Source organism: Labeo rohita, chromosome 15 (assembly GCF_022985175.1).
Source record: "Labeo rohita strain BAU-BD-2019 chromosome 15, IGBB_LRoh.1.0, whole genome shotgun sequence".
Taxonomy (NCBI): Eukaryota; Metazoa; Chordata; class Actinopteri; order Cypriniformes; family Cyprinidae; genus Labeo; species Labeo rohita.
The window spans coordinates 1,668,489-1,682,074 of record NC_066883.1 but is presented as its reverse complement, the minus strand read 5'-3'; the positions used below and the strand labels follow the sequence as shown (position 1 = coordinate 1,682,074).

The 13,586-nt window shown below is 36.8% G+C and overlaps 2 protein-coding genes across 5 annotated transcripts in view; one reads left to right on the top strand and one right to left on the bottom strand.

Moving 5' to 3' along the window:
* Positions 1-5,249, bottom strand: part of rsrc1 (arginine/serine-rich coiled-coil 1) — a 176,348-nt gene extending 171,099 nt beyond the window's left edge. For both annotated transcript variants that reach the window (XM_051128713.1, XM_051128715.1), the window contains exons 1-2: positions 5,143-5,249; positions 4,262-4,442 (exon numbers count right to left, since the gene is read on the bottom strand). In XM_051128713.1, the coding sequence (XP_050984670.1) occupies positions 4,262-4,437 (176 nt within the window). In that variant the 5' untranslated portion in view covers positions 4,438-4,442; positions 5,143-5,249. The remainder of the gene's footprint in view (positions 1-4,261; positions 4,443-5,142) is intronic.
* Positions 5,250-7,466: 2,217 nt separating this feature from the next.
* Positions 7,467-13,040, top strand: shox2 (short stature homeobox 2). Of its 3 annotated transcripts, XM_051128718.1 has the most exons (6): positions 7,467-7,592; positions 7,674-7,881; positions 8,968-9,176; positions 10,922-10,979; positions 11,282-11,370; positions 11,740-13,040. In XM_051128718.1, exons 2-6 carry the CDS (start codon positions 7,830-7,832, stop codon positions 12,031-12,033), a joined length of 702 nt encoding a protein of 233 aa, XP_050984675.1. In that variant the 5' UTR covers positions 7,467-7,592; positions 7,674-7,829; the 3' UTR covers positions 12,034-13,040. The 3 variants fall into 3 exon arrangements, with proteins under 3 accessions (XP_050984675.1, XP_050984674.1, XP_050984673.1); XM_051128717.1 differs by having other exon boundaries at positions 7,467-7,881; positions 11,776-13,040; XM_051128716.1 differs by having other exon boundaries at positions 7,467-7,881.
* Positions 13,041-13,586: the final 546 nt, after the last annotated feature.

The window sequence follows — 13,586 nt, the reverse complement described above, 5'->3', positions numbered from 1 at the left end:
TCTTCCTCAGTATTTTTGTTGTTTTCCAGCACAAATTACTAAAGATTTTTTAATATTGCCAATCAAAAAAAAAAAACAATAATAATAATAATAAAATAAAAAAATACTTCATTCAAAGGGAAAAGTTTTCATACCCCATTCACAGATATTTGTTCTCATTTTAAGCATGAAGTCACGTGAAATCATCATTTTGCATCTCAAGTGTGTATTTAAGGATATTTAGATATCAGTATTAGAAAACATGACAAAATACAATTTTTTTTTGCAGGGCAAGCAACATTAATGCCATGACTTTATAATGACCTTCTGATCTGATTTAAGATGATTTTAAGACCATAAATTGTTTTTTTTTTCTTTTTCCTCCTGTCCAACTTAAAAATATATCTTTTGAAGAATGTTGGCAACCAACAACTGAAACTCACACAGGTTTGTTTGGAACGACTTCATGGCTCAGTATATGATGACAGAATTTCGATTTTTGGGTGAACTGTCCCTTTAAGCACGCTGATAAACCCTGAGCCGCATGCAGATGCAGACACGCAGGCAGAAGTGCAGACTCGTCTGCATACAGAGCCTTGAGCTCCTACCCATCAGCCAGCATGACTCTCTGCACTATGTTTAGAAAGGCTGACATCATGAATATAGACCCGTCTGACTGCATTATTTTAACTAACCAGCTCTATTTCTCTCTCCGTTTCTCTCCAATGAGCTGCTGTCAACTTCCCTATTCTCTACTCCAGCTGATAGATCAAGACTTCTTAGAGCCACTTTCAAAAGCTAAATCAAAAGCCTGAGCCCATTCCCCACGTCATGAATAAATAAAATGTTTATCTAAAAACCATAATTAAATTTATTATGCATTTCTGCATCTGATGGCACCCGACTGCATAGCTCTAAAGCTTTAGTGGCAGTGGCTCAGGCAGCAGGCCGTCTCTCTCTCCATGACCGTGTCAGCAATAGAGGAGAAAGTTAATGTTTGTGCTGCTTTGGAGAGCATGAGAAACATACAGCATCTGAAAACAGCGCTTAAAGACTTGTTCTGACAGCATACAGGTCAATGAAATGACACTCATTTTTGTCTGTTGCAACTATTCATTTTTTTTTAAATATATGTATGTGTGTGTGTTAAAATGCAAATCATACAATGCACTTGTGCATTTTTTATAATTAGCACAATTTTAATTTCTGAATAAAAATTCATGGAAGTAATGGCAAGAAATTCTTGAATGGAAAACTTGGTAATACTTTATAATAAGTCTACAGTAACAAAACTTAAAGGTTCTAAAGTTTATAGGTAATTCATAGTTTATAAACTGTCGTCTCTACATTGTTAATAAATTTATTTGCTTTTTACAAATAGTGAGTTCTTCGTTCATTGCCATGATAGCTACAAATTATTACTGTTTAATTAGCTCATTAATAAAGGGTTAGATAATGTTTGTTAACCATATAACATAAATTTGTATCAATTCTCTTATCATTTTAAAAAATTAATTAATTAATTAATTAATTAAAAACGTTAAAAATGTACTAGGCAGAAACATGCAGTGACAATAATTACATAAATACTGTATGTTTTCATGACTATGCAAACGTCAGTAAATGTACATTACATAAAATATATGCAAATACTAATGAGATCACATTTTCTAAACACATCAGTTAGAGTCAATAAATAAGTAAAAAACAAAAATAAAAACATCAAACTTTTGATAATTAAACAATAATCATTTGAAAATTACAGTGACAATGACTGAAGAATTTACTATTTGTACATCGCATATTAATTTATTAATATTGAGACTACTATATTGACCACACACAATTAGTTTGCAACAAATTATTGATAATTACTTTCTTATTGTATATTAAAGTCTTACTGAAAGTTTGGCCTAATCTTTACTGCTGTGCAACAATTAATTGCGATTAATTACATACAAAATAAAAGTTTTTGTTTACATTATATATGTGTGAAAATATTTACATGTATTTACATGCAGAAATTTATATTTTTACATATATACATATATTTAATTTATAAACATAACATATTTTATTAAACATATCCATGCATGTGTATTTATATATACATGATAAATATACACAGCACACACACATATTATGTAAACAAAAACTTTTATTTTGAATGTGATTAATCACGATTAATCGTTGCACAGCACTAATAATATTTGATCAATTCTTAGGAGTATATATAAACAAAAAAAGTTTATTAATACTATTAATTAAACTTTTGTCCACCAAATCAAACAACATGCAGACTCACAAAAAAATGCATAAAACACAAAATTGTATAATAGAGAGGATAATTTGCCTTTTTTATGATTAATTAAGTTTATTTCAGGTTGTGAAAAGTCATGTGGTGACAAGCCTTCGAAAACGTACCAATATGTATTAGTGAATAATTCATGATGTTTAAAAAAATATACATTATTCTTCATAAAATGTTTAAAATTGTACAATGGTGATTAAGAGGTGAGCAGTCACACAGACGTAAGGTGTTAGAAAAATGCATTTTGCATAATGGCGTACACCACCATATGACACTTTCAGAGTCATCAAGTGTCCTTTTTCTTGAAAATGGTCTATAGGTGTTTTAAAACCATATGAAATACACCCACATACTGTATGCGGTGCACTTACTGCATCTGTCTGTACGACACAATATTCTCTGCCGAATCCTGCGTTATATTTACAATCCTAATCACAAAAGTGAAAGTGTCAAGTCTTATATTATTTTTAGTTTAGCTCAACACTGCTCCACCTGCCACTGGTCAGACAAACGGATAACCCATGAAACAGAGCAATGTTTTACACTCTCCAGGCAAGCTTAATGAGGGCATAAAACACCTGCTAAATAACACTAACAAGGCCGAACTCAACAGATTCACAGATGGACGTGCGGATACGGTAAACAACGACTGATCAACAGCAGTCTATTTAGCCGCTTGACCTCCACAGATATCCTTCTTTCCGTGAGAGCAACTATTTCCCATCACATATAATGGCAACTGAGCAAGCGTCATGAATAATTGAAGTCAGGCAGACAGTGCTAAGTGACTGCATAAAGCAAAGTCTGGCTTCAACAAACTGCATGTGTCTGTTTGGAGCAGCATGTTCAGGGACTGAACGTAAGAGTGAAGACAGTCGAATGTTTGACATCCAGCAGACAAGCTGTGGTCAAAATAACGCGATCACTAAATTGAATGACTTCTGTCATGTAACATCACCTTTTTGGAGGGCCCTAAATGGACTTGTTTTACCTTGTTTTTACCTCACAGCTTACATGTGTAGGGTTTTTCACATGTACAGTTTTATAAACGTCAATTTGAGCCCCCCAAAAAAAAAACTAAGGAATAAATTAAACGCAACACAACAATATTTTCTCTAAATGTAAATATCTTGTATTAGCAATGCTTGAAAGTTTAGAAATACAACTTCCAACAGATCTCCATTAACATTTCACTCATTTTCCCAAAAAAAGAAAATGAAAATTAAAAATTAACTTGATTAAATTGAGATACAATTACTTCAGAAGCAAAACACCACAAGATAAGTAGTCTTACTTTATAAAAAGCAGATCAAAAGGTGATTTTATGATTAAAACAAGAGCAAATTTCTGCCAATGAGGTCAGAAAAACCAACTTAATTTAAAGCGGAAAACATGTTCAATTTGCATCTCAATTAAATGTATCTTGATTTGAGAATGTTCGCACAGGAAAACAAGAGAAAAATTCTGTGGAAGATTTTCTTTTTTTTTTTTTTTTGCAGTGCATGCAATTTTTAATGCCACTACTTCATAAATTTAAGACTTTATGCTCTGATTTAAGACCTTTTGAGGTTTTCATTTGTGAAAATGCAAATTAAGACTTCTTAAGACCTTTTTAAGACCTGCAGAAACCCTACCTGAAGCAAAGATGTTTAACATACAGGTACTGCTAATGAGGGCTTGCAACTAATTCACATAGAGTTTGAGAGTGATCAGCAACATGCCATTTTTAAGTGCGCATTTTTCCTGGTCTCAACGTGCCAGCCGAGCAACTGCCATTGACACAGGGATGCGAACTGAAAAACTGTTTTAGATCTTGTATATGACAGGTGCTTGGCGGGGAGGGAGTGAGAAATAAGAGGGCTTGTGATGTCAGTCAAACAAGAAAATTGTTTCAGAGGAAGAGCAAGTTATTACATTTTGATGAAAGATTACAGAGACAAACTTTTTTTTTTTTCATTCTTCATTGTCTACCTCCTGTCTGCGGCTCTGTTTCGGTCTCTGGAGCGTGAGCGCGTTCGTCTCCTGGAGTGTTTGCTGCGGCTGGTCACTCTGCTGGCAGAGGAGCTGGAAGAGGAAGAGCGTCCTCTCGGTCTCCTCTTCCTCCTGCCTCGACTGTTGTCCTCGCTGTCTGACGAGTGACGGCCCATGTTCACTGGGTTAAATGGAAAGACGTAAAGCAAAAAGACATTGACTGTAGGAGGCAAAAACGTGTCTGGGAGATCAGAAATGTGTTTCTTACTGTCACTGTGATTCTGTAGCTCAAGCCACACATTATGTACAAGACTAATAAGGATGCAAATGAAATTTTACTAAGCTGTGAACACCCAAATCTGAATTACATTCAAGTACACATTTGATTTCTCTTATTTGATGTCTGCTACACAGTAACACAAGCGGAAAAGAAACCGGCAGAACATAAAACGCACGTCTATTGATTTGCATAAGGCTACAAATGTGTTAAAAGCACATCTTTTCAGATATACAGATAAATACAATAATATATAGCGCTACAGTTTATGTTGGCTGAGACAGTACTAAATACTAAACCCAAAAACACAACCTGACAGCTAATATAAAAACACCTCAACTGTTTACAGATAAAGTGCCTTATTTCATGACAGAAAAGAACATAGACGGAAGAGCGTGGAAGTGTAAATATGAAATTTGCGACTATAAAGTCTACAAACACTTCAATGCCGAATGTTGTCATTCTTCCTAGCTCGATTTCTTCCACATTTCCACGCACTTCCTCTAACATGCGTTATGCTACAAATAACTGGCACGTCTGCTAATATATTTTGGCGTTTTTATGTTAAACGACTATATAATTACATCTATATTCACACTCTTACCTAGATAACGATACACACTCCTATTGTGTCACAACAGCAACTCACAGAACAGCGCCATGAGCCGCTGAACAGACAGAAGCAACCGATTCGGAGCTCATCGATGCGCGCGCAGCAGGCATTACCAATCAAACATGATCGTCAATCGCGTTCACCTTGTTCTCATGATCGCGCAAGACAAGTACCAAATGAAATCATTTTTTTCTATTCATGCATTTCTCTGCGACAAAGTCGTCATTTGATCACAAGATCTTTTTGATTCTTAAAACTTGGATTGTGTGTTTGTTTTACGTGTTGATGTATGCAGGCTGAGTGAAATGTTTTTTACTGGAAAAAAGCCAGTTTGAGATCATATTTCATATTTTTGGTCGGAATGTAGCCTGTTATGGACAAGGCAGTTCTGTCGCATTTGTTTAAGAGAAAAAAGTAAGAACACTTCACTGGGCTGTCTATGAGATGAGGTATAGAGACAGACAAATGGAAAAACAGACAAAACACATTTAAATGTGAAGGTAATGGTAAACATGATTAGTCTCAAATGCTGAAATAAAAGTTCGACTACTTGGGCTACACAAAATGTTTTTTAAAAGTCAAACTTACGTCTTAATAATTCCGTAGTATTTTTTGAGGAAGGAAAAACACACAGGAAATGTTCACATTAAAGTAAAGATTTAAAGATATGCCTAATCCTCAAAATACTGAGACTGTTTTACTCAGCCTATTAACCGCTTACAGATTAGGCTACGTGAATGTGCAATTGCCTCAAAACTGCAGCTTTAATATGTGTGACGTCTTGAACATTAAAGAAAAAATGAAATATTATTTTAGGAAGATTTTTAATTGATTATTAGTATTATTATTATTATTGTCTTAAGATGTCTGCCTGAGATGGGTAAAATGCTTAGCTCTGAGAATAACTTTTTTGCAGCGTTTGTATAGCAAATGCTTGTGCTTAAATCATGCATTTACATAAATATACGAGAGAGAGATAAGATAAATATTTCATTATGAATTATTAACGGTGAGATGATGAGAACGTGCGTTTTGTTTTGTTTTTTTGTTTGTTTTTTATCAATAAAAGACGTCTGGTTTTGTCATTTACCGCCGATCTAATATTCTTGCTGTGTTTCATGGTTCTGTTCATTTTTATTTAATTTATTGATTTATTTTATTCGCTCTTGATGCCCAAATGCGTTTATTTAGCATGACGGCTAATTAACCATTTTATGCAAATATGAAATAATGTCACTAAGTTTTTGTACTTAAATAGCAATAAAACAGCACAGAATCTCTCTTTGAAAAAAAAAAAAGTTTAAGTCATCAGGCAGCAGTTGCTAATAATGGAAACAATTGTCTTCTGAGTGATGAAATATTAAACTTAAAAAAAAAAAAAATTAAATATTTTATTTTATACTGTAAGACATTTTGATTGAAAACAACCGTGAAGACAGCAGATGTTATAGCACGTTTCACCTACTTTATTAACGCTTTACTATAAGCTCCACGAAGCCATTTGTTACGGTTGTTATAATATACCCAAATACCAAGAATGTGCAATAGGTACACGTTGACTAAATTGTTCAAACTGGTAGTTTTTATGTAGATTTTCTAAATAATTTCAGAACAAGATGTTCGTTCTTCATATTATGATTACATTTATAACTATCACATATGGAAAACACCTTCTCAAAGACCATTGCATTAAATATATACGGTATAAAACAGACTGTTTAAGAAGGTTAAATAATTAGCCCGCGATAAATCAAGCCTTACAGCTGTTTTCTGTAAAGATTCAGCTTTTATTTCTCATCCACAGACGAATTGTGGGTCAAAATGAAATACTTAATGATGTTGTTACTGCGTGTGTCACTTCCATGATCACAAATGCATCTTTTTCTTTCCCCTTCTCTTTGCTCTTTTCGTTATCTCTATCACGCTCTCTCGTTTTCCAGCTCAGATCAAAGAGTCGCGGAATAAGATGTCCACGGCGTGCCCTTTGCATCAGTTTTGGCCTCGTCCCAGCAGAGCTTTCCACCACCATCATCATCATCATCATCATCATCATCACGCTGCCTGGTGTTTCCAAACTCTAAGCAGTCCGCGCTTAATGACATTAATTTGCTGCTCTTGTCAATCTTGGCCAATAGCGAGCATGGAAGGGTGATGTGGATCTGAAGGACAGATAAGGTTCCCCCCACCCCACCCCATCATCCCAGCCCGCCTCTATGGGAAGGGGGCTCGTGGTGAGGGAAGGTAACGCGCGCGGATCAAGGGGCAGACGCTTCGCCAAGTATAAATAGTGTGACTTCAATAGTGAATCGGCAGCAAGTCCGTACACTCCGCAACAAGAGGAATTGTCAAAGATCTCATCTCATCATCTCGCATTTAGGCCGATAGAACGAGAACACTGTTGATGTCTTATGGTAGACTGCTGAGGATCTAAAGAGAAGACTGTGTGTGTGTTTTTTTCCTTCTTCTTTTTGGGTGCAGTGATGGAAGAACTTACCGCGTTTGTCTCCAAATCTTTTGATCAGAAAGTCAAGGAAAAGAAGGAAGTGATCACGTACCGGGAGGTACTGGAGACCGGTTCGGTGAGAAATAGGGAGAGCCTGTCGGTGGAACCTGTTCGCGAGGAGGTGAACAGTATTACGCGGAGCGGCGTGCGCTCATCGCCGGCCAGGGAAGCAGACATGCTCGCGTCAGAGAGAACCAGAGACTCGAGCAGTCCCAAACTTACAGACGGTGAGTGTTTCTTTTATTTTTTTTTATAACGTTATATCGCAGGACATTTAGGAAAATTATTTTATCACGCTTTCTTCTTCAAAGGCCTGTTTATTTTCTATCTATACTTTGAGTTTTACAACTTCTTCGATTTCGAATTTATTTGATTTTAATTTAAAGTCACACTAATTTCGTTCAGGCTACAAGAAACGTGTAATAATTTGACTATCGTCGCTGTCATAATATGACTGAAGCAGCCTGAAAATAAACAATCAAAAGTTAACAAGTGATAAAATCGAGCGCTGTATCGTTGTGGCTGTATTTTTGTTGGGTAGTAGGCTAGATGCATGTGGGCCTGTATATTTTTTATTTAAGAAATTTTAGTTGTCAAACTTCGTAGCCTCGAAGAGGTCACGGCGTTTGAAAGATTTACAGATTATCCACGAGATTACCATCTATAGACATAAAAATTGTAGGCTACCCTTTTGTAGATATACATTAAGGCTTTTATAGGCTATTGCTAAACAGAAAAAAAATGTAGAAAACAAACAAATTATGTGCCAGTGTATTATAAATCACTGCGCATTTTATGTACGAGACACGCTAAAGGCCTATGTTTCAATTAGGCTATTTGAAGTCTGAGATTAAAAATGATATAATAATACTAATAATAATAATAATAATAATAATCATCATCATAATAATAATGTGAACAGCGGGTCTTTTCGATAAGACGTAACTATTATTTTTCCTTCAGAAGCACTAAACATCTAATTGTGAACACATGGGCTATTGTTTTTAATACAGGTTAACTGTTATTTTGACAGCTGGGAATTTCATTCAGCTTCGTTAATTGTTGTCTTTATTGATTTCATTTTCCTAACATCAAGCCGTTTTGCTAGGCTGTTAATTTCACGTGCAATGGGATAATATTCCTGTCATAAGCATCCGGTTGAGAGAGACTCTCCATGCATATGTATAAAGCGTAAATAATTAAAGAGCCCTGTGTAGGACAAAACATCCGTGACCGACATCAGTGGGCACACACTGCCCTCTTTTCACAGCACTGGATGAAGCGTTCATTCGTGTTTTCTGCTGCGTTTTCAGGTAACACAGATATGAAAGAACGCAAAGAGGATTGTAAGCCGCTGGAGGACGAGACACAGACTAAAATCAAGCAGAGAAGGAGTCGGACTAACTTTACCCTTGAGCAGCTGAATGAGCTGGAGAGACTGTTCGATGAAACGCACTATCCGGACGCTTTTATGAGAGAGGAGCTGAGCCAGAGACTCGGGCTGTCGGAGGCCAGGGTACAGGTCAGCCACTGCATGTGCTGTCTCCATGTGTGCTGTGTATGGTTTCCCTTGCCACAGAAGATAAACACTTGCGATTAATGCTAATGTTGAGCGTAAGAGGCCTTGTGCAATTGCACATGAAGTGCAAAATAATTCACTGAATTATTTAGGCTGCATATAGGTGATTGTATATATAATTAACGTGTTATTATTATGTAATTACATCCTGGTACGTGCAACAAGAACGCCTGTAGGTAGGCTAATCAGTTCATTAAACTACTGACACATGAGCAATGTAGAGCCTCTGAAATAATTTGTGAGTTTTAAGAGATTAAAAATTGAAATGCATTTTAAGTCAAATCGATTAATAAAAAAAGAGTAATATAGGTAGGCCAAAACAAATAGTTTCAAGTGTTACATGGGCACTCCTTGTGGCTAACGGCTAAACACAAAGTTTCCAGCACAGAATGACGTTGTTATTATTAGTATTATATGTGCGCATTTACATAGCCTACCTCAGTGTGGAAAATAAAACTAGATATCAGCTTATGTGTTGAATGGTGAAAAAAAGTGATATTAAGCCGCTTAAATCAACGCCGCTGAGCTATAATGAACCAAACAACGAACCGAAATTATTCCCTGATTTGTGCGCATTGGCCTGCAGGCAACATCTGTAGTGTGCTTTTTAGGATGGGGAAGACCATCTGCACAGAAACATAATAAGGCTCAATATATGTGTAACAAGAGACGAGCGACTGAGCCGAATAATGACATTCAACATAGACATTGGCTCTGGTGTGATTGATCAGAAGAAAAAAACAATATCTTATTTCATCCTCTTTTATCTATTCATTCCTTGGGTGGGGATATAAAATTCACTCTTTGAATACATTGGTCCTTTTAAAAATGAGCTCAAAAGACCTCCCTGGAAAAAGTTAAACCATCGTCTCTCTTTGGGATCTTACCAAAGGGCATTGTCCCAAGCAAGGCCTGCGGATTTACATAAATTATCTATCATTTTTACCCAAATAAAGATCTGATGCTCTTTTCATATTCAGTATTCACAGACAAGGCCACACCGCTGGCTCAAAGACTACACACTGCCATTTTAGCGGATAAAGTCATAACGTCCTGGCCGTATCGGCGTTTATTATATATTTATGATCGTCTTTCCATTTTCACTTACAGCAGAAATATCATGCAAATACCGTGTCGATTGCTCGTTATGCTGAATCAAAAATAATGAATAAACAGTGCACTGGAACTATGCGCGATTCAAAACAGATGCACCAGAAACAATCATTTTTTCAAATCTCTAATGCCCATAACATAGGCTGTATAGCAAAGAAATGTAACACAAACTTTCTTTCGGATATAAGCAATTAATGTCTCAATTTTAGCCTGCTACTGAAGTCCCATGCTGGGTATTTGCTATCAGAGGATCACTTTGCTCCTTCTGGGACTCTAATCCCTGGATAGATTAAACCATTGGAGAAAGACGATATATTATGGCACCGTCTCAGATGCATGACTTGGAGATTCTGTTTCTTTTCGTTTTGTTTAACATTTTAACCAATCTGTTTGTTTTGTGGCCGCTTTCTACGTCAATTCGCCGCTCGTTATAGAGATATAATAATTAAAATGTGCGGTTACGCATTATGAATATTTTAGAGGTCCTCAGGGATACATAGTTTTACTGAGACTGTTGTCATTTTGGGAGGATTTACACATGCCCTCACCAACAGCTGTCAATCAATGTCTTTCAGGTTTGGTTTCAGAACCGACGGGCCAAATGCAGAAAGCAGGAAAATCAGTTGCATAAAGGTGCGTTGGATTTAAACGCTTCACATGCAGTCGAATGGTTTACAAACGACATTACACAAAATAAATAAGGAATTGCTATTACGCAAGTCGTTTTGTTTATTTTGGTTTTCTGTTTCATTAAAACCATACTGTTTTTGTTGATAATTCATCGGATTTATGAATAAAAATCGTTTATATAGGCTTCAGCCAAATTCATTTTTAAATATTTTAAGTGTATTTACTGTAAAATATGATAGCAATTCAAGCAGTGTCTCGTTGTTGAGCACACACAAATAAAAACTCAATGTCAACAATTTTTTCAGGAGTTCTCATCGGAGCGGCGAGTCAGTTTGAAGCGTGTCGTGTCGCTCCATATGTCAACGTGGGAGCTCTGCGCATGCCATTCCAGCAGGCAAGTTACACTGAAAGCCCAATGCTGAGGCGTCCTACAACAATTCCTTTGAATCTCTTTCCTTTTGCCATTTTATTTGCTCGACTGTCACTAGAACTGAGAAATTCTGACGAAGGATATCCGTGTAGGCTTACCGTTGTTATTGCATATAAATGAGTTGATATTTGTGAATTTTTCGCGTTTACTTAATGGATTTGAATCATATTCAGGGGGGGCAGATAGTTGCCAGCACAGCGGAATGCAGGTGTCCGAATGCATTTTTAATGATGATAAATATGCAATTGATCCAGTGCCCAGTAACAGCTCTGCATATAGTCTCTCTTAAGTTAATGTGTTTCTCCCCCTCTCTTCCCACCCGTGCGTCCATAGGATAGTCATTGCAACGTGCCGCCCTTCTCCTTTCAGGTGCAGGCGCAGCTGCAGCTGGACAGCGCCGTGGCCCACGCGCATCATCACCTGCACTCGCACCTGGCGGCGCACGCGCCCTACATGATGTTTCCCGCCCCGCCGTTCGGGTTGCCCCTGGCGACGCTCGCGGCGGAATCCGCCTCGGCAGCTTCGGTGGTGGCGGCGGCGGCGGCCGCGAAAACCACCAACAAAAACTCGAGCATCGCGGATCTGAGACTGAAGGCGAAAAAACACGCGGCGGCGCTGGGACTGTGACGTCACCGAGCATAGTGAAGCGAACGACAGAAAGAAAAAAACAAACACATTATTTATGTTTTTCCTATGAAGGACACGCGAGAGAAAAAGGATAGGCTATTTATAAGAACACAAACTGTGAAGTGGACAAACTTTACGTGGACCTTTTCGCGGATGGAGGGACAACTACAACATGTTGAACTACGAGAAAAGAAAAAAGAAAAAAAGAAGCTGAACTTTTAGTGAACTTTTGCAGAAGAAGTTGAATCTGAATATAATGATATAAAGCAGCTGGGACGATTGTTCGGCTGTTTGTGTGACAACGCCAACATTTCTGCTTTAATACGTTATTAGTAATTAATGAAAATAAAGAGGCTGGCCTCGTTTTATTTGAAACAAAGTTTCTCTGTGGATATTTGTGAAATATTACAGAAATCACTTTTGTTGCCAAACATGAACACTCCAGTGTTAAACATGCGTTTCTGTCCTCACGGATAAAACACGATTTAAGTTAACGTTTATGCTCTTTGAGTTCTGAAACAAAATAAACGAGCATTAAGTGAAACGACGATTGCTTATCAATGAGTGTATTGTGAATATAATCCAATATCAGGTGATTATTCAGTGGAGAGTCTCCGTCAGATGCCCAGTTCGCATTAACACACATCAGGCTTTTATTCTCGGTGTACAAATCAAATTCAGGTAATACACTAATATTGATATGGTACGGGCACGTGTAAAATACCTATGTTAATACCGACAAAATTGATTTTGGTTGTTTTATGCTTCATCAAGGCATTGTGGGAGCACTCTGGATTTCCTCTGCTGTTTCTTTTCGTTCTTGTTCCTTCATCTCTTTCTCAGTGTGTACAACCATGTGAATCTCTAAATGTAATGTTCATGTTTTATAAGGGTTATAAAAGAGCATCGACTGCGGGCACTCATTTTTATGATATCTATGATTTTATCATGACTGTGAAACGTGAGCTCACCTCAACACCGTGTTTTCGATTCATAAAATAAATGTAAAAAAAGACTGTAGCATCTGTGTCGTGGTATATACGGAGTTCGTATGATTTCATTTTTCCTTTTGCTGAATAGGTGCGTGTGATGGAAGCGTTTAAACAGAGTCCTTCACGTGCACTTGATTCTTTTACAATTGCTCTGGCGCTGGCGGCGTCTTATAATGCAGTGTCTGAAATTATACAATGTAAATAGGCCTAATGAAAAAAAATCGACCCGTTTCTTTTTAGTTTGGATGATTCTGTGACGCATTACACAACGTTAGTTTTTTATTATTATTAATGATAATGCTATTATAACGTCTTGCCAAAAATCATTAAAAATTTGATTAGGTAAATACATATTTAGTTATTGGGGAAAACGTTTATCATAAAATCACACACGGAGCCCTTTCAGCTCTGGATGTTTGAAACATATGGAGACTGCCGCTGGGACTGAGCTTCATAGCACGCGCTTCTTCTGCAGTGAAAATTCAAAATAACACTTTAGAAAAAAGAGAAGGAATAAATATTTTGTATGAATATTTTTGTTTTCATTTACTTAAATAAATG

Coding starts and splice junctions, on each gene's coding strand:
- shox2 (XM_051128716.1), top strand. CDS start 7,632: ATGGAAGAACTTACCGCGTTTGTCTCCAAATCTTTTGATCAGAAAGTC. Junction 7,882..8,967: donor CAGTCCCAAACTTACAGACG/GTGAGTGTTTCT, acceptor CTGCGTTTTCAG/GTAACACAGATATGAAAGAA. Junction 11,371..11,739: donor TGCGCATGCCATTCCAGCAG/GCAAGTTACACT, acceptor GTGCGTCCATAG/GATAGTCATTGCAACGTGCC.